Here is a 17,995-nt window from a genome sequence, read left to right on the forward strand (position 1 = left end):
GTACAGAGGGACCCTGCTCCTTTGGAGGTGCTGTCAGGGGAAGATGAGTGGAGGAGCGCTGGGTCTGCCCAGAACCAGAGAAGCCCTCACAGAATGGGGACCCTCGGGCCCAGGCAACAGAAACTTTTCCAGGAAACATGATGGTCCATTTGTCTTTGCAGTAAATGTGACTCTGAACGCAGCCACTGCCCATCCTGCCCGCCTCCTGTCTGAACATGGGAAGCGAGTAACCTGGCAAGAGCCTTGTCAGGATCTACCCAGCTCCTTGCAGAGATTTGACTCCCTTCCCTGTGTGCTGGGTCAGAAGGACATCAGCTCAGGGAAATGCCACTGGGAGGCAGAGGTTGGGCACATGCAGTCCTGGGACCTGTGAATTTGTGGGATACTGTAAAAAGGAAGGGGAGGGTCACAATGTCCCCACAGAATGGTGTCTGGGCCATCAGGCTCTATGATGGGGAATACTGGGCTCTCACCTCCCCAGAAACTCCTCTTACTCTAAAAGAAAGACCCCTTTGTGTGGGGATATTCCTGGATTATGAGGCTGGAGAAGTATCATTCTGTAACATGACAGATGGGTCCCATATTTTCACCTTCCACAAGAACACATTTAATGGTGTCCTAAGACCACTTTTCAGGCTGTGGTCCTCTGACTCAGGGCCCTTGGGCATCTTCCATGTGGAGGAGAAGTGACTATGTACTTCATAGGCCTACCCTTCCCTGAGTAATGACGACATTGGGCCCCAAAGATTATCACAATTCTCCCAGCAGCCACAATTATTTTTTTCTATCTTACTGTTCATTCTCAAGATGAAGCTATGGCACACAGACTGATTTAAAAGTATTCCTATTGCTTTTTCTTGCCTAATTGCTCTGGCTAAGGCTTCCAGAACCATGATGAATAAAAGGGGGCATCACTGTGTTTCTGATCTTAGAGAAAAAGCTTTCAGTTTTTTACTGTTGACAATGATGTTAGCTGTGTCATATGTGGCCTCCAGTGTGTTGAGGTAGTTTTCCTCTATACCCAGTTAGTTCAAAGTTTTTATCATGAATGCATATTGAATATTGTCAAATGCTTTTCCTTCATCTATTGAAATGATCATATGATATTTGTCCTTCATTTTCTTAACATGATTGATTTGTGAATATTTAGCCATCCTTGCACTTGTGCAATAAATTTTATTGATCATGGTGTATGATCTTTTAAATGTTGACTCTATTGTGCTAATATATTTTATGAGGATTTCTGTATCTGTGTTCATCAGCAATATCGGGCTAGAGTTTTCAACCTTATAGTGTGCTTGTCTGGTTTTGGTATACAGCAATTTTGGTCTCATAAAGTATGTTTGAAAGCTTTCCCTGTTGTTGAAATTTTGGAAGAAATTTAGAGTGATTGGTATTAATTCTTCTTGAAGTGTTTTCTACCTGGGAAACCAAATTGCTGACAAAACCTCAAGACAAGCCTCCTGAGGTCCACCACTTGTTTGGGCTTTAATTCCCCACCTGAACTTGCCAGAATTTAAACTCTATTATACAGAATGAGATGAGGAAAGAGCTATTCATGGGGATTCTCTAGCACTGACCCTAATTCTATATGGAAAATCAACAATCATGTTATGTTCTTATTCCCTGAGACTCCAGTATATCCCATCCTCAAACACCTACATGAATGGACCCATTATGGAAACGATGCTTTAGTGGACCTCATTAGGCATCATTTGAAGGGCCCTCATTTACAAAGGACCATTCAGAACGTTATCAAAGCCTGTCAGATAGTCACCAGAAACAATTCTAAAACAGAACGTGCCCCTATAGGAAAGGAAGTATAACATAAATGGATATGCCTATTTTGAGGACTGGCAGGGTGACTTCACACAGATGCTTAAAACCATAGGAAACTTTAAATTTTTAGTAGTTTTTATAGACACTTTTTTTGGATGGGTAGAGGAATAATCCACTAGAACTAAGAAAGCAACTGAAGTAGCAAAACTTCTACTCAAAGAAGTAATTCCTATGTTTAAACTCCCTTATAGCATTCAAAGTGACAATAAACCATTGATCACTTCAGAAATCTCCCAGAAGGTAGGACATGCACTATAGATTCAATGGAAACTACATGCATCTTGGAGGCCTCAATCTATGGGAAGAATGAGAAAATGAACCACACAAGAAAGACCCTGGTGAAAATATGCAGGAAACACATTTGAAATGGAACCAGGTGCTCCCTATGGCCTTGCTCCAGGGTAGGAGAGTGCCCCAAAGCACACTCAGACCCTTGGAGACAGTTTATGGGAGACCCTTCCCAGTTCCTGTTTTAGGGACACCCTCTTTGGATTTAGAACATGAATTGAAAATCAAACAATATGTTCAACACTTAGAGCAAAAACTGACAATTTTGCACAAGTTTGCCCATTGCAGGTCCATCTACCTATCTGACAGGCCCTTACACGCATTCTAGCGGAGAAACCGAGTCTTACTAAAGCCCTGGAAGACTCAAGGTCCTGAGCAGCAGTTAGCTGAGCAATAGACCAGTCCCTATGATGTCCTGCTGACAACACACTCCTTCCTAAAGCTCACGGGACTCAGTCCTTGGATCCACCACACACTGATGAAGCGGGGGCCACCTGAGGAGGATTCAGATCTTGCTGCAGCTGCTGATACTGCAAGGGAAAGCTGGGCCTGCACTCCTGAAAGAGTTTTAAAATTCCTCTTTTGGACAGGGACAGCCTCCCAAAGCTAAGTGACAATGTGACTTTTCATTTTATTCTGCATTTTCCAGACATTGACTTCCTTGGCAAACTTATCCTGCTATTGAGAGTGACACCCAAAGCCATGCTCAAGATTAGATGATAGGGGTCCTTTAGTCTCCCCAGTTTCTGATTTCACAACATTTACCCACACACACACTACAGGGCATAGCCCTCACTAAAGATTTGATTGTTTGTCTGCACAATAGGTCTCACTTTAGAAGCACCACTTCTTGCAATATGAAGCCCTTAACCAGCTCCGCTAGTTCAGTAGCCCCATCCTCTAGACACTGCATACACCATCTTCAGAAGACAACAATCTTTCTTCCTCCTGTAAAGGCTTCCCTCCATTCTTGACTCTCCCTCCCCACCCCTTCTTTTATTAGACAGTAAGAATCCCTGGACCCAGGCATAGGTGAGAGTATGCATTTGGAAGCAGGAAGAAACCACAGAAGATGAGACCTTCATTCATTTACCCTGTGAGATTGCAAGGATCCAGAATTTGGAAAGGGGGAGTTGTTTCCATAGGTGCAGACAGTCATCTGGGGCCCAGGAGAGTGTCTCCCATTGGCCAAGATGGTTTTAGGGGGAGGATCTTACACTGAGCTGCCAAAAGCTAGCAATATGAATGGATAGGGCCATGAGTCCACCAAGAACCAGCAAGATAATGGGATAGGGGGAAAGCTCTCCTCTCACTATCCATATAAGAACAGAAGACTTGAGCAGTTAGAGGAGATGGTCTTTGAGACAGAGGGTGAAGGGATTGGTCTTTGAGACAGGAGCCTTCCATTCTCCTAGGTCATTTGGTTCCTGAATAAATCCTCTTTTCTTTTCCACAAGCACCTGCCTCATGAGTTTGGCTTTCATTGCAGCAGGTACACAAACCTCCATTTTCTGTTCAGTTACATATAGCGCAGCTGCTGACACCTGGAAAGGTTTTCTGAAGCTGATGTGATCCACAGACTCAGAGCCTTTGTGGTTGCAAATAAGATGAGGAAGCTCCAGTTGCTGCATATATTTTCCAATGAATCTTATTATACCTTTATTATTTAAAGGTATATTTTTGCCTATGCTAAGAAGTATGTCTAATAATTATTTGTATGTAGCCTGAAGAACTGGACCTGTACGCTTCTTCTATAGGCCTTTTAGATCAAGAACTGTCATAGTGTTTATAGCACCAAACCTTTCCTAGTTTTACCTACACCAGTGGTTGGCAAACTCATTAGTCAACAGTCAAATATCAACAGTACAATGACTGAAATTTCTTTTGAGAGCCAAATTTTTTAAACTTAAACTATATAAGTAGGTACATGGTTATTAACTTAATTAGGGTACTCCTAAGCTGGCCATTGCTAAAAACGTCCTCAATCTGATTGAGGTACGTTCGCTGAGGTTGACCCCTTCCAACTCTCCCATCCAAACTCGTCTTGTATACTTGTTTCAGATAAGACGAGTGTGGATGGGAGAGTTGGAGGGGGTTGACCTCAGCGAATGTACCTCAAAACAATGTACCTCCCCAGCGTTGCGTATCCCGCGGCCCCCAAGTCTCCCGTCGCTCGACCGACTGACACGTCCCACTTCTTCTAACACCACTTCTTCAAAATAGACTCACCCAGGCCGAAAACTGACTTCCGCACATGGGCCATGAAGTTTCAATCGCACTGTACGTGCATGCCCGCACATGGTATTTTGTGGAAGAGCCAGACTCAAGGGGCCAAAGAGCCGCATGTAGCTCACGAGCAGCTGTTTGCCGACCACTGACCTAGACAAATAAACCCCTAAATACATGTTTATCCTGGTGTTGCAAAGAAACTTGCTTACGTACCTAATGATCTCATTAGAGATTTGGGTTTTTTTTCCCAGAGAGGCAGGGGTTTGGCGTAGGTATGAATGATGTTCTCATGCTTTTGAAAAAACATTTAGACTTTTGAAAAATCCTCCTAATCCAAGCGGTGTTACCATTGGAGGGTCAGCATGGTGCACTTCTCAAGTCCAGATGTCACAGTCAATAGCAGGGTATCGATAACCAAAACCATGGGCCAATTCTAGCCCACAGTATCTTGCTGTACACTTTATACTTAGGGATATTTTCACATTTTAAGGGGCCATGAAAAATATAATATGTGGCAGAGACTATATGTGGCTCTCAAAGCCTAAAACATTTACTTGACCAGTGTGTCTGGTGACTCTAACAGTTGGCATAATTGGCAGGGTGATAAACTGAGGTACGAGGATCCGGAAGATGTGCGGGTCTGAGCAGGAGCCAGTGCTCCCAACGCTGGGCATCACAACAGGACTCTGGGGTGAGTGCCCCTCGGTCATGGTGACTCTGACACCACTAGGGGACTTGGAAGCATAGAGTAGGAGCAGCTTGGGGGGAACTGAACTTCCAAGAGCCTGGCAGAGGAGAGGCGGAGCTGAAGTCACAGCCACCTGGGTGATTTGGAGCAGCCCCAGCCATAGCACAGCGAGCTGCCAGTGAGACCAGAGACTGAGTCCCCAGGAGCCTGGTGGGGAAAGGTAGATGTGAGCCCCACAACCGCCCAGGTGAATGCAGCACAGCAGTGAGGCTGCTGCCTAGCCTTGGAAGCCCCTGGTGATTTAGAGCCTCCATCTGCCTGCAGCAGGTTGCAGAGAGTTTCTGGGAGGAGGAGGCTTGGGAGAGACTTTTGCTGGAGAAGCAGGAGCAGGCAAAAGAAGGCGGAGGGGCAGCAAATGCTCAGAGCCACCTACAGCCACCAGGAGAAGCTGCAGCAAGAAGCAGGGAGGGCCTGGAGTTGCCTGACATCTGAGCTGCTGCCTTAATGAGCATTTTACAAAGCGCAATAAAAGACTTAAGCATTTTGCTTGCTGGTTGAAGGGAGACAAGCAGCAACCCGGATCTGTGAAAGCAGCTGGGGATTGGTAAAAGTTCCCTGTTTGAAAATATACTGAAAAGGTTAAGGACCACAACAGCAGCCACCAGTACCTGTTGCTGCTGTGAGAGGAGGGGATGGATGCCCCTTCCTTAGGCACCAGGGAGACGCCATAGTTGCTGTTGGGAAAGAGGACAGTGGGACGCGGGGGTGGGGTGGGGGGGGGGGTGGGGGGGGGTGGAGGGGGCTGGACCTGATGCCCAAGCCGCCTCAGCCCCGAGAGCGCTTTGCAATGCTCAAACTTGTCTCTAGCTGCAGCCCTGGCTGTGTTTGGCTGGCAGCTTGGAGCTAAGTGGCCTAGAGAGACAGGGATGGCAAGGGAACTGGTAAACAGGGCTAACAGGAGAGGGCGGAGGGAAGGCACTCTCCCTGGGCCAGAGTGTGCATTCAGGACTTCCAGACTCTCCCAGCAAGGAGGAGTCTGACTGAGGGACTGGCAGAGACCAATTAGGAGGACAGGTGGCCACATGTTGAACTTGCTAACATGGACTGCAGTTTGCTGGGCAGATGTGTGAGCCCAGATGTGTGTGGGCTAAGCTGCCTGTGGGCAGCATAAGACTCTCTCCCATGCCAGAATGCATTTTAGGGAGATTGGACAGACTGTTTGCTGCTAGAGAGAAGACGGATGGTCCCCAGCACACAGCCCTGGTCCAGTGTGAAGAGGAGCCAGTGGCACTTAATGGATGGATGTGACCTGCAGAAAACTGCAGGATGAACTTGACTGGTCCCTTCTCTGTGGACATGACTCCAGAGAGTCAAGGACAGTTTGCTTTTGCATAAAAGCGTTGACAGTGAACTTTGGTCACCCTCCCTCCGAGATGTTTTGTACGGCTTTACCATGTGTCATGTTTGATGGCAAGGGATGTGGCTGCCTGCGGGGGCCACGGTGCCAATGTTATGTTTCATTGTGTTAATAATGTTGTATTAACTTCCAATTCTCTTGCTGATTTGAACGCAGCTGCCAGCAACTGTTGTAGACCTGTGTTGGTCGACAGACCTCAGTGGTCTTTGGGAATACTGGCGAGTGCCCAGTTTTCCACTGAGCGCCATTGGTACTGCCAGTGTGAGAGCTGTCCTGGAAGGGGCCTATTTAGGGTTGAACCCCAAAAGAAGTAAAGTGCCCAGCTCTCAAGAAGGCAGTTGTCCAGGTGGGCGGAGATGGGTACGCATCAGGTTTTGGCCCCAATTATGGAAGGAAACTGGAAGCCATGTGTGTTGCCTTGTAGGCCTGTGTGGCCACACCCATGTCTGGAGTGGCACAAACCTCAAGTTTAGGAAAGTGGGGGAAGCCTATTTGGAACAGAGGGAAGCGGTGAGTACCAGCGCTCTGTCACAGGAATTACAGGCCCTGTGAGGTCCCATAACATGTGAGACCCTGTGAGGGATAAAGGTCACACAGAGGAGCTACTCTCTTAGTCCATTCCAAGAGGGCATATCACTCCTCCTGGAGACCATGTGTGGCTTAAGGGTGGGTCTAGTATGGGACCCTACCACAGGGATATCTGTGACTATCCATTTGAGTACAGACAAACTGTGGTTCGATTCAGATACTGAGCAGAGTAGCCTTTTGGCCATTAGAAGGACAGGTGGGTTGTCTTTCCAGGGCTATGGTTGCTACGATGGCACAGGCAATAGCCATCACCCATGTGGGGCAGGAAAGCCCCACTGAGGTGTGGACCCTCCTAGCCTAAAGGAGTAGGCTACACAAGTGTACACGGAAGTACCCACAGAGACGACATGAACAGGTGAAAGCAACAGAGGAACTGTTCTGACAAAGACCTGTCCCCTAGGCAGAAGGGGGAAGAAGCAGGACAGACCTAGCCATGGTCTATTACTAGGGAAGGGCCATGAATAACCCTTCATTTCCCTTGGGGAACCAGGTACGACTATAAGTTATAGTCACACCCCTTGACTGGCCATAGCATGTTATAGTTTGGATTGAACTCTGTGTTCAGGGAGCTGGAAGGTAGGCCAGAGCAACCCTAGAAAGCCATTCTGGTGTAATGGGTGGAGTGTGGAAACCACACCAGGGTCCCCAGATAGTCAAGGCCAATTGGAGCACAGAGGCTTTGTTGTAATATACCAGAATGGCCAAGGCCGTTCTGAGCATGAGCCTAATCAGGATGCCCAAGCCAAGATAAATAGGTGCAAGGAAACATGGTACACTGTGCCCTTCTGTAAACAAAATGATTGATGTCACCATTGGCAACCAGCCTTCTTTGTCTCTAGAGCAGGGGTCCTCAAACTATGGCCCGCAGGCCACATGCAAATACAAATATTGTATTTGTTCCCGTTTTGTTTTTTTACATCAAAATAAGATATGTGCAGTGTGCATAGGAATTTGTTCATAGTTTTTTTTAAACTATAGTCCGGCCCTCCAACGGTCTGAGGGACAGTGAACTGGCCCCCTGTTTAAAAAGTTTGAGGACCCCTGCTCTAGCATGATATACAAGTTATTGACCAGCTAGTTGGTTGGAGTGCAGAGAAGCAGAGACAGTAGGCACAGAGAATGCAGCTCCTATGTGTGCAGGAGAGGCTTCGAGCTCAGATGGAGCTGAGAGCTGGTACTGCCACGATGTGAGGCTAAGAGCTCACAGAGAGCTCAGATACAGCTACCATGTTAACCAGCCAGTGTGCTGGGCAGGAGACACAGGAGAAGCTGCTGAGACAGAGAGCTTAGGTACCACTAGGATGTGAGGCGGTGAGTCTAGGGGGCAGCGTGTGGCTGCTCAGATAATAGCTGTGGTCTCAGAGACTAATGCTGCTTTGTGGGAAAGAGGTACCTGCTCACCAGTCGGGGTCTAGCTGCCTGCCTGTATGGACTTTGCTATAAAGAACAGTTTGTCTGACAGCTATATGGCCACTGGCCTCTGCAGTAAAGACTCATTCTTATACACCCACAACCTCTCATGGCTTCTCCCTCTATGACTCGGCATCCTAGGAGGCCCCGCTCCAGGCAGGGGTGCTCAGACCTGACACCTGTCACTAGTGAGCACAGGATAAAGGAGGAACCTGGACTAAGTTCCCAACAGTTAGTACAGTGGGCAGGGTTCGAGGCAGAACCAGCCCTGGCGTAGCCAGGAAGAATTTAGAAGAACACATGGACTCAGAGCCACTCAGAGCGACAGTGGTGAGCAGTGCTCTTGCTGTCTCAGACAGTGTGAAAGAAGATTACAGGAACTTACAAACACTCCAGAATTGATATTTTTGCTCCCAGATCTCAAAGTTAAGATGTCCTGACTTCATGCTTTATCTGGAAGGCAGTCAGCTATGACATATTTTTTTCTTTCATAAAAAGAAAACACATTATTTTTTGCATAAATTAGATTTTCCATTACTTTTAAAAGAAAAATGTCTAACACATGCATCAATGTTGTTTATTACTTTTGTGGTTAAATATTTAGTATTTGAGGCATTGTCTTAGCTAAATACAAATACTTAGTTTTCCTCCTACTTTTGTCAGTGAGCCGGTGGCAGTGCTTATTGCAACTGCTGCCAGTGACAGCACATGGATCTCTGACAAAGCCTTTCCGATGTCAGCGCTGTGTTCTGTATCCCACACCCAAGGTCACCCCACTCGCCCCTTGAATCTATACACTAAACCACAATCTCTGCATCTAGGTTTATTTGTGAAAATCACATTTTTTCTGATGTGGAGTTTGGGTTGCAGGGCATCTAGAGTCATGTGACATACACTGCTTTGAATAGGACACTTACCAGTTCAGGAGGGAAAAAGGGGGAAGTGTATAGTAATGATTTTAGCAGGATGTGTCTTGCTTATGGAGCTCATCATTATTCATTTACTGTAAGTGAGCTACACTGCATAGTTTTTAAACTGAAGATCTTCCTATTCATAAGTAGAATCAAGAAGGAACTGGTGATAAGAACAATATAATTTGCACATAAATTAATCCCAGGGCTTTTTTTGCTATCTATAGTGTCAGATTATGTACAAGGTTAATAGTCACTTTGATATGCATCCTCAGACTTCTTCTTGCAAATGCTGTAACTGGAAAACCAACGGGTCCAGGTCACTACTTGAGCCAATTAAGCAGAGACAGGTTGAATCATATATGAGCTTCTATTCTAACAATCCAGCAGCATGGGAGAGCAGCAGGTCATCCCCAAAAATCTGCTCTACCTCTCCCCATCAACCAGCTGCTTATATTGGGTGGAAGGGCAAAGATTATGTGGGAAAATAAGAATTACAGGCAGGGGGAAGTAGGCAATGTATAATGGCTACAGGCAATAGGGCTGGGGGTTGCAAAGGGTGGGTGCCTCCTGGACTATATTGTTTAGCCACAGGTTGTAAATCTTTCCATAATGACAGGCAGCTCTTGGAATAGGAGGATGGACTGCATTCTGATGTGAGCTCCCATGTCCCAGGGTGTGCAACTCTCAGCCAGGTTAAAATGTGCTTTCTCTAATCAGAACAGAACAGTCATGGTTAACAAAGAATGATTAATATGTCTTATAATTATAGCTGTACCAGTATTCTATTTCTGCCCCTAACAATATGAGTAAGAAGTTTGTGATAGTTGAAAATAGATGAAAGAACTACGGTGATAAGTCCTTTATCCATTTTTAGTTTATTTTTGTATATGGTGTAAGTTAGTGGTCTAGTTTCATTTTTTTGCATGTATCTGTCCAATTCTCCCAACACCATTTATTGAAGAGACTTGTCTTGACTCCATTTTATGTTCATGCCTCCTTTGTCGATTATTAATTGGGCATATTGGTTTGGGTCGATTTCTGGGTTCTCTATTCTATTCCATTGACCTATATGTCTGTTCTTGTGCAAGTACCAGGCTGTTTTGAGAACAGTGGCTTTATAATACAGCTTGATATCTGGTATTGAGATCCCACCTACTTTGTTCTTCTTTCTCAGGATTGCTGTAGCTATTTGGGTTTTTTTTTTTTTTTTCAGATGAATTTTTGGAAAGTTCGTTCTAGATCTGTGAAATATGCCATTGTTATTTTAATGGGCATTGCATTGAATCAATAGATTGCTTTGGGTAGTATGGACATTTTGATGATGTTGATTCTACCAATCCATGAACACAGTATGTTCTTCCATTTGTTTATGTCTTCCTCTATCTCTTTTTTCAGTGTCCTGTAGTTTTCTGATTAGAGGTCTTTTACCTCCTTAGTTAAGTTTATTCTTAGGTATCTTAATTGTTTTGGTGCGATGGTAAATGGGATTGCTTTTTTAGTCTCTCTTCTGTAAGTTCACTATTGGTGTATAGAAATGCCATAGATTTCTTGGTGTTAATTTTGTATCCTACTACATTGCCAAATTCATTCATTAAGTCTAATAATTTTTTGATGGAGTCTTTAGGGTTTTCTATGTAAGAACCTTGTCATCTGCAAATAAGGACAGTTTTACTTCTTCTTTTCCAATTTTGATGCCTTTTATTTCTTCTTCTTGTCTGATTACAATGGCTAGTATTTCCAGTACTATGTCATACAGGAGTGGTGAGAGTGGGCATCCCTGTCTTGTTCCTGTTTTTAGGGGAAATAGTTTTAGTTTTTGCAGTATCAGTGAAGAAATTCCTAGGGCATGGAACCTAAGAAAAAATAAACAAATGGGACTACATCAAAATAAAAAGCTTTTGCACAGCAAAGGAAACCATCAACAAAACAACAAGAAAGCCCACTGCATGGGAGAACATATTTGCCAATGTTATCACCGGTAAGGGTTTAATCTCCAACATTTACAGGGAACTCATACAACTCAACAAAAGGAAGGTAAACAACCCAAATAGAAAAATGGGCAACAGACCTAAATAGATACTTTTTGAAAAAAGACAGAAGGAAGGCCAAGAGACATATGAAAACATGCTCAAAGTCACTAATTATCCGAGAGATGCAAATCACACCTGTCAGACTGGCTATCATCAACAAATGACAAGTGTTGGCAAGGATGTGGAGAAAAAGGAACCCTCATGCACTGCTGGTGGGATTGCAGACTGGTGCAGCCACTGTGGAGAACAGTATGGAGTTTCCTCAAAAAACTAAAAATAGAACTCCCATTCAAATGATCCCACTTCTAGGAATATATCCCAAGAAGCTAGAAACACCAATCAGAAAGGATATATGCATCCCTGTGATCATAGCAGCACAAGTCACCATAGCTAAGATTTGGAAACAGCCTAAGTGCCCATCAGCAGATAAATGGATTAAAAAACTTTGGTAAATCTACACAATGGAACACTATGCTGCTGTAAAAAATAATTCTTACCATTTGCAACAGCATGGATGGAACTGGAGAGCATTATGCTAAGTGAAATAAGCCAGTCAGAGAACAATAAATATCACATGATCTCACTCATTTATGGAATATAATGAACAACATAAACTGATGAACAAAAACAGATCCAGAGACAGAGAAGCATTGATCAGACTGTCAAACCTCATAGGGAAGGTAGGGGAGGGTGGGGGTAAGGGGGAGTGATCAACCAAAGAACTTGTATGTGTGCATATAAGCCTAACCAATGGACACAGACAACAGGGGGGTGAGGGCATGAGTGGAAGGGGAGTTGGGAGGGTAATGGGGAGATGAGGACAAATATCCTTAATCAATATAGAAATTAAAACAAAAAAAAAGAAAAAAAAAACTATGGTGATAAAATGAAGAGATGGATTTGGAATACAGTTCACGGGTGTGGCAGGGAGAAAGTCTGTTAAATCCTCAGGTAACGGATATGGAGATCCAGAAGGTCTGTGTATTACATTAGTGCATTAGAAAAGCTTGGCAGATCCTGTTAGCTGTCCATTTGTAGTCCAGCTGAGACATCCTCACATTGTCCAGGTTCTTCCCAATTATTAATCTCTCCCTCAGTTCTTTACTTATACAGCCACCAATGGGTTATTTTAGATGAAGAAAGGTGTGCAAAGGTAATCATTTTTAAACTTAGCTCAACTTCTGCAGAAATTATATATAGTGATTTATATATAAAAAGTAGTAGCAGCTGACAGGGTTCTAAACCAAGACTAGGTTAACCCGTGGCTCACAGCTTCAAAGCCAGTAGCCCAACTACATAGGAGAGGCTGGAGAAGACTGTGGAGAAGTCATGGAAGATGAGATGTTCAAGGAACCATGACAATTCACTTTATTTTCAGAAGATCCAAATGGTGCTTATATCTATTTTACAAGTACCCTTCTCACAATTAGTAATCCAAATCATAATTAAGATTGAGTAATTTTTAAAAAGCCAAATTGACATTATACAGAGTTTCATACACAGTATTTCATTAAATCTTACAATACCATGTGAATTTCATATAATTCCCATTTTAATGATGAGGAAAGTGAGACAAAATGGATAAACTAGAACATAGATAAACTAGACTTCACCCTCCAATCTGTTTAGCTCCAGCACTTCCTATGTCTACAGAAAGGGTTAGGAACACAGCCTTCCTGGCACTAGTAAATTCAAATGTGTGAGTGCCCTGTAGATAAACATCCTTTGGCCATTGCCATGCCATGACCTTGCATCTCAGTCCTCTTCACTGGGGCCTCATCTCATGGTAAGCTGTCACACGGATGCTCTCTCACACACACTCCTTATGGAATATACACTAATAAAAGAGAAACATGCAAATTAACTATCCCTCCCCAATGCCCACAGCCACGCCCACCAGCCAATCAAGATTGAGTATGCAAATTAGTGGGACAAAGATGGCCATGGCCACAGAGCCAATCAGAGCAGGTGGGAAGCTTGGATCGCCCCAGCCAAAAAGGGAGCCAAGCTTCCCCTCCTGCCCTGGCCTGGGGCTGAAGGAGGGACCTGTGGGCATGGGAGGCTTGGGTTGCCAGGGCTGGCTGCTAAGGGAGGGACCTGCAAACAGCCCTCAGCCCTCACCCAGGCTGGACAGGCTCCCCAGCAGGGACCCTCACCCTAGGGGGCATGACTGACCTGCAAACCACCACAGGCCCCTTGCCCAGGCCACCCCGCCCCCTAAGGAAACCCCCCCGCCCTTGCACCAAGTCTCTATCTATACTAATAAAAGAGTAATATGCTGATTAGATTGGGAGACCTTCCAGGAGACCTTCTGGACAAAGCCATAGTGGCAGGGCCGAGGTAGAGGCAGTTCGGGACCAAGAGGGGAGGGCAATTGTGGGTGATCAGACCAGTGGGTGACCAGGCCAGGGGGCAGGGGGGAACTTGGGTATCAGCAGGCCAGCAGGGGGAGCCAGTTGTGGGTGAGCAGGCCATCAGTGGGGGTCAGTTGGGGGCGATCAGGCTGGCGGGGGGGGGGCGCAATTGGGGGTGAGCAGGCTGGTGGGGTGGGGGGCAGTTGAGGGCGAGCAGGCCAACAGGCAGAGTGGTTAGGGGCAATCAGGTAGACAGGCGAGAGGTTAGGAGCCAGCAGTCCCAGATTGCGAGAAGGATGTCTGACTGCCATTTTAGGCCTGATCCCATGAGGATCCCTCAATGTGTCCCAGATTGAAAAGGGTGCAGGCCGGGCTGAGGGACCACCCCCATCCCCCCCCCACACACACCCCACATGAATTTCATGCTCCAGGCCACTAGTCTATCCTATCTAATAAAAGAGAAACATGGTAATTAGCCGTACATCCGCTACCCTTCCCATTGGCTAATCAGGGTGATATGCAAATTAACTGCCAGCTAAGATGGTGGCTGGAAGCCAGGCAGCTTGAAGCGAACATGAGGCTTGCTTGCTTCAGTGACAGAGGACTCCAATGTTCCCCGCCTGCTGCTGCAGGCCTCTGAGCTTGCAGTTTGAACACTGTTACAAATATAGAAGCTAAAAAAAACCCCAGAAACCTGCTTTCAGCCAGCCAGGATCTCAGAGCTGGAGTTGAAACAGTGTTTCGATTATAGAAACCAAACAAACCAGATACCTGCTTTCAGCAGCAGAGGCCTAAGAGCTGGAGTCAAGCCTCAGAGCTAAAGCTAGCCCAGAATAAAAAAAAAGAAAAAAGAAAAAAAGGAGTGGTTGGGAGTTTCAGTCATCAGCCAGCCTGAAAACAGCCCTCAGCCCCTCACCCAGACTGGCCAGGCACCCCAGTGGGGACCCCCACACTGATCCAGGACACCCTTCAGGGCAAACCAGCCAGCCCCCACCCATGCACCAGGCCTCTATCCTATATAGTAAAAGAGTAATATGCCGCCCAGCACTGGGATCAGCGTGACTAGGGCAGTGCCCAAACCCCCTGATCACCCTGCGGCTCTGTGTGTGAAAGGGGGAGGGGCCACAACCTCCCTATCCGCCCTGCTCTGTTCGTGACAGGGGAAGGCGCACCAACTCCCTGATCAGCCCTGCTCTGTGCCTGATAGGGGGGAGCTCCCCGACCCCCTGATCGGCCTGCGACTCTGTGTGTGACAGGGTGCAGTGCCCCAACCCCCTGATCGGCCCTGCTGTGTGTGACAGGGTGCAGCGCCCCAAACCCCCCCCCCAATGGGCCCTGCTCTATGTGTGATGGGGTAGAGCCATAACCTCCCCATTGGCCCTGCCCTGAGTGTGACAGGGTGCGGCACCCCAACCCCCTGATCCGCCCTGCTCTGTGTGTGACAGGTGTGGTGCCCCAACTCCCCTATTGGCCCTACTCTGTGAGTGACAGGGGGGAGCTCCTCAACCCCCTGATGGGCCCTGCTCTGTGCATGACAAGGGGGAGCTCCCCAACCCATTGATCGACCCTGCTCTGTGTGTGACAGGGTATGGAGCCCCAACCCCCCTGATGGGCCCTGCTCTGTGAGTGACAGGGGGCAGTGCCCCAACCCCCTGATTTGCCCTGCTCTGTGTGTGACAAGGGGTGGCGCCGCAACCACCAAATCGGCCCTACCCTGAGTGTGACAGGGTGGCATAGCAACCTCCCGATCCGCCCTGCTCTGTGCATGACAGGGGGCAGTGCCCCAACTCCCCAATCAGCCCTGCTCTGAGCCCGACCAGGGGCTGCACCTAGGGATTGGGCCTGCCCTCTGCCACCCGGGAGCAGGCCTAAGCCAGCAGGTCGTTATCTCCCGAGGGGTCCCACACTGCGAGAGGGCACAGGCCGGGCTGAGGGACCCCTCCTCCCCACCGAGTGCACAAATTTTTGTGCACTGGGCCTCTAGTATATATATATATATATATATATATATATATATATATATATATATATATATGGCTAAGCAACCATCCAACCATCCAACCGGTAGCTATGATGCACAATGACCACCATGGGGTAGATGCTCAATGCAGGAGCTTCCAAGCTGCGGTGACTTGGCAGTGGCAGTTTTCAGGTGATGCACCTGGAACCAGAGAGGAGGGAGCCCAATTCCGGGTGTGTCACTTGAGAACTGCCCTCTCACAATCCGCGACCCCTTCGGGGGATGTCAGAGAGCTGGTTTCAGCCCAATCCCCACAGGCCAGACTGAGGAAATCCACTTGCTGGAGGGATCCCACTGACTCCACAGACACCCTTCAAGCCATGGCGTCACCCCAGATATGACCATCCAGGGAGGGACCATGAGAGGTTGGCTCCAAGGTATGTCCTGCCCATCTTGCCCAGTTCCATCCCACCTGCCACCTTCTAATTAATTTCCTTTCAATGTGCACGAATCCATACACCGGGGCACTAGTATTAAACATAAAACGAAACAAAACAAAAACCCCACAAGAAGTCACCTCTTATTAAGAGACTGAGGCTAAACTTATGGTTTTGGAAAATCCACAGGGCATAAAAGTCAAACACTTTGTTTTGGAGATTTTTTAAATGACACAAAATCCAGTAACTTCAAAGGATGAGAACTTAGACATTACTCACCTGACTGGAGTTAAAAGAATTTCGCCTTTGTTTTGATGAAATGATTCTGCAATCTCACAGACAGACACATGAGGGACATTTAAACTGTTCAGCAGGCTATACTTTACACCACAAAATACCTACTCAGTCAAGAGTAATGCAATGGTAGCGGGGAAAGGCCAACCCTTAAAATCCCATAATTTTGACACAGACTTGAAATTTTAATGATTATCAATAAATCTAAGATCATGGGAAAGTTTAAAGGTTACAGGTTGAGATAAAAATTATATAACCTACATACAGAAAATTTCTGAATAATTTAAGACAGAAGTAATGAATATAGCAGCAAATATTTAATAAAATCAGGTCTGAGAGAAGGTTCTGGGCAGATGATTCTACAGAATCCTATATAATAAAAGGCTAATATGCAAACTGTCCCCTCAACCAGGAGTTCAGATGGGAGTTCAACCAGAAGTTCAACCAGGGGCCAGGGCTGGCCAGCCAACCACCTGTGGCACTGCCCCCTGGCCAGCCTGTCCCAATCAGCCCAAATTGGGGCCGGACAGCAGGACCCCACTCTTGCATTAATTCGTGCACTGGGCCTCTAGTTAATTCATAAACTCTCACATGCTAGAATGAAAGGTAGAGCTCACCATCCTCTAAGTCTACCTGAGAACAATGCAGAAAAAAGTGAAAATAGACTGTTAGTATAACAGATACAAGGAAATCTGGGCTGGCTTCTCTACATTTACAAGGTGGCTACAAGTTTTATTTGGTGCAGTCACAGATTAATGACCTCCAATTTCTTCACAAGCAAGCTCTTATTTTTTATTATCTCATTTCAAAGATGACTTTATATATTCTTTAAAGTCAGAGTATTTAAAAAAAAGTAAAATAAAATATCTTCAGATAGAATCACAGGACTCTGCCATAGCTCTACTCAAAGAGCAACCACACTCTAGCTGCCCTCATGGCTTTTATTTATTTATTTTTATTTTTTAAGTACATTTTTATTTTTTATTTATTTTATTTATTTATTTTTTTATTGCTTAAAGTATTACAAAGGGTATTACATATGTCTCCTTTTTTTCCCCCGCCCTTAACCTTCCCCTGGCCTCCCCTACCCTCCAGTGTCTTATGTCCATTGGTTATGCTTATATGCATGCATACAAGTCATTCGGTTGATCTCTTACCCCCTCCCCCTTCTGCCCCACAAACCTCCCCAGCCTTCCTGCTGTAGTTTGACAGTCTGTTTGAGGCAGCTCTGCCTCTGTATCTATTTTTGTTCATAAGTTTATAATGGTCTTTATTATCCATGAATGAGTGAGATCATGTGGTATTTTTCCTTCATTGACTGGCTTATTTCACTTAGCATAATGCTCTCCAGTTCCATCCATGCTGTTGCAAATGGTAAGAGTTCCTTCTTTTTTACAGCAACATAGTATTCCATTGTGTAGATGTACCACTGTTTTCTAATCCATTCATCTACTGATGGGCACTTAGGCTGTTTCCAGATCTTAGCTATGGTGAATTGTGCTGCTATGAACATAGGGGTGCATATATCCTTTCTGATTGGTGTTTCT

At 45.9% G+C, this 17,995-nt stretch overlaps 1 protein-coding gene across 7 annotated transcripts in view; it reads left to right on the forward strand.

The window, feature by feature from the left end:
• Positions 1-17,995, forward strand: part of LOC139012658 (butyrophilin subfamily 1 member A1-like) — a 166,410-nt gene that overhangs the window by 87,995 nt on the left and 60,420 nt on the right. For 2 of the 7 annotated variants that reach the window (XM_070418843.1, XM_070418844.1), the window contains one exon: positions 162-1,311. The exons of the other annotated variants lie outside the window; for them this stretch is intronic. In XM_070418843.1, the coding sequence (XP_070274944.1) occupies positions 162-373 (212 nt within the window). In that variant the 3' untranslated portion in view covers positions 374-1,311. Of the gene's footprint in view, positions 1-161; positions 1,312-17,995 lie in introns of those variants that run through there. 7 annotated transcript variants of the gene reach the window in all.

This window comes from Myotis yumanensis, unplaced genomic scaffold (assembly GCF_028538775.1).
Source record: "Myotis yumanensis isolate MYYU_CA2020_CCGP unplaced genomic scaffold, mMyoYum1.0.hap1 SCAF_6, whole genome shotgun sequence".
In the NCBI taxonomy this organism is placed as follows: Eukaryota; Metazoa; Chordata; class Mammalia; order Chiroptera; family Vespertilionidae; genus Myotis; species Myotis yumanensis.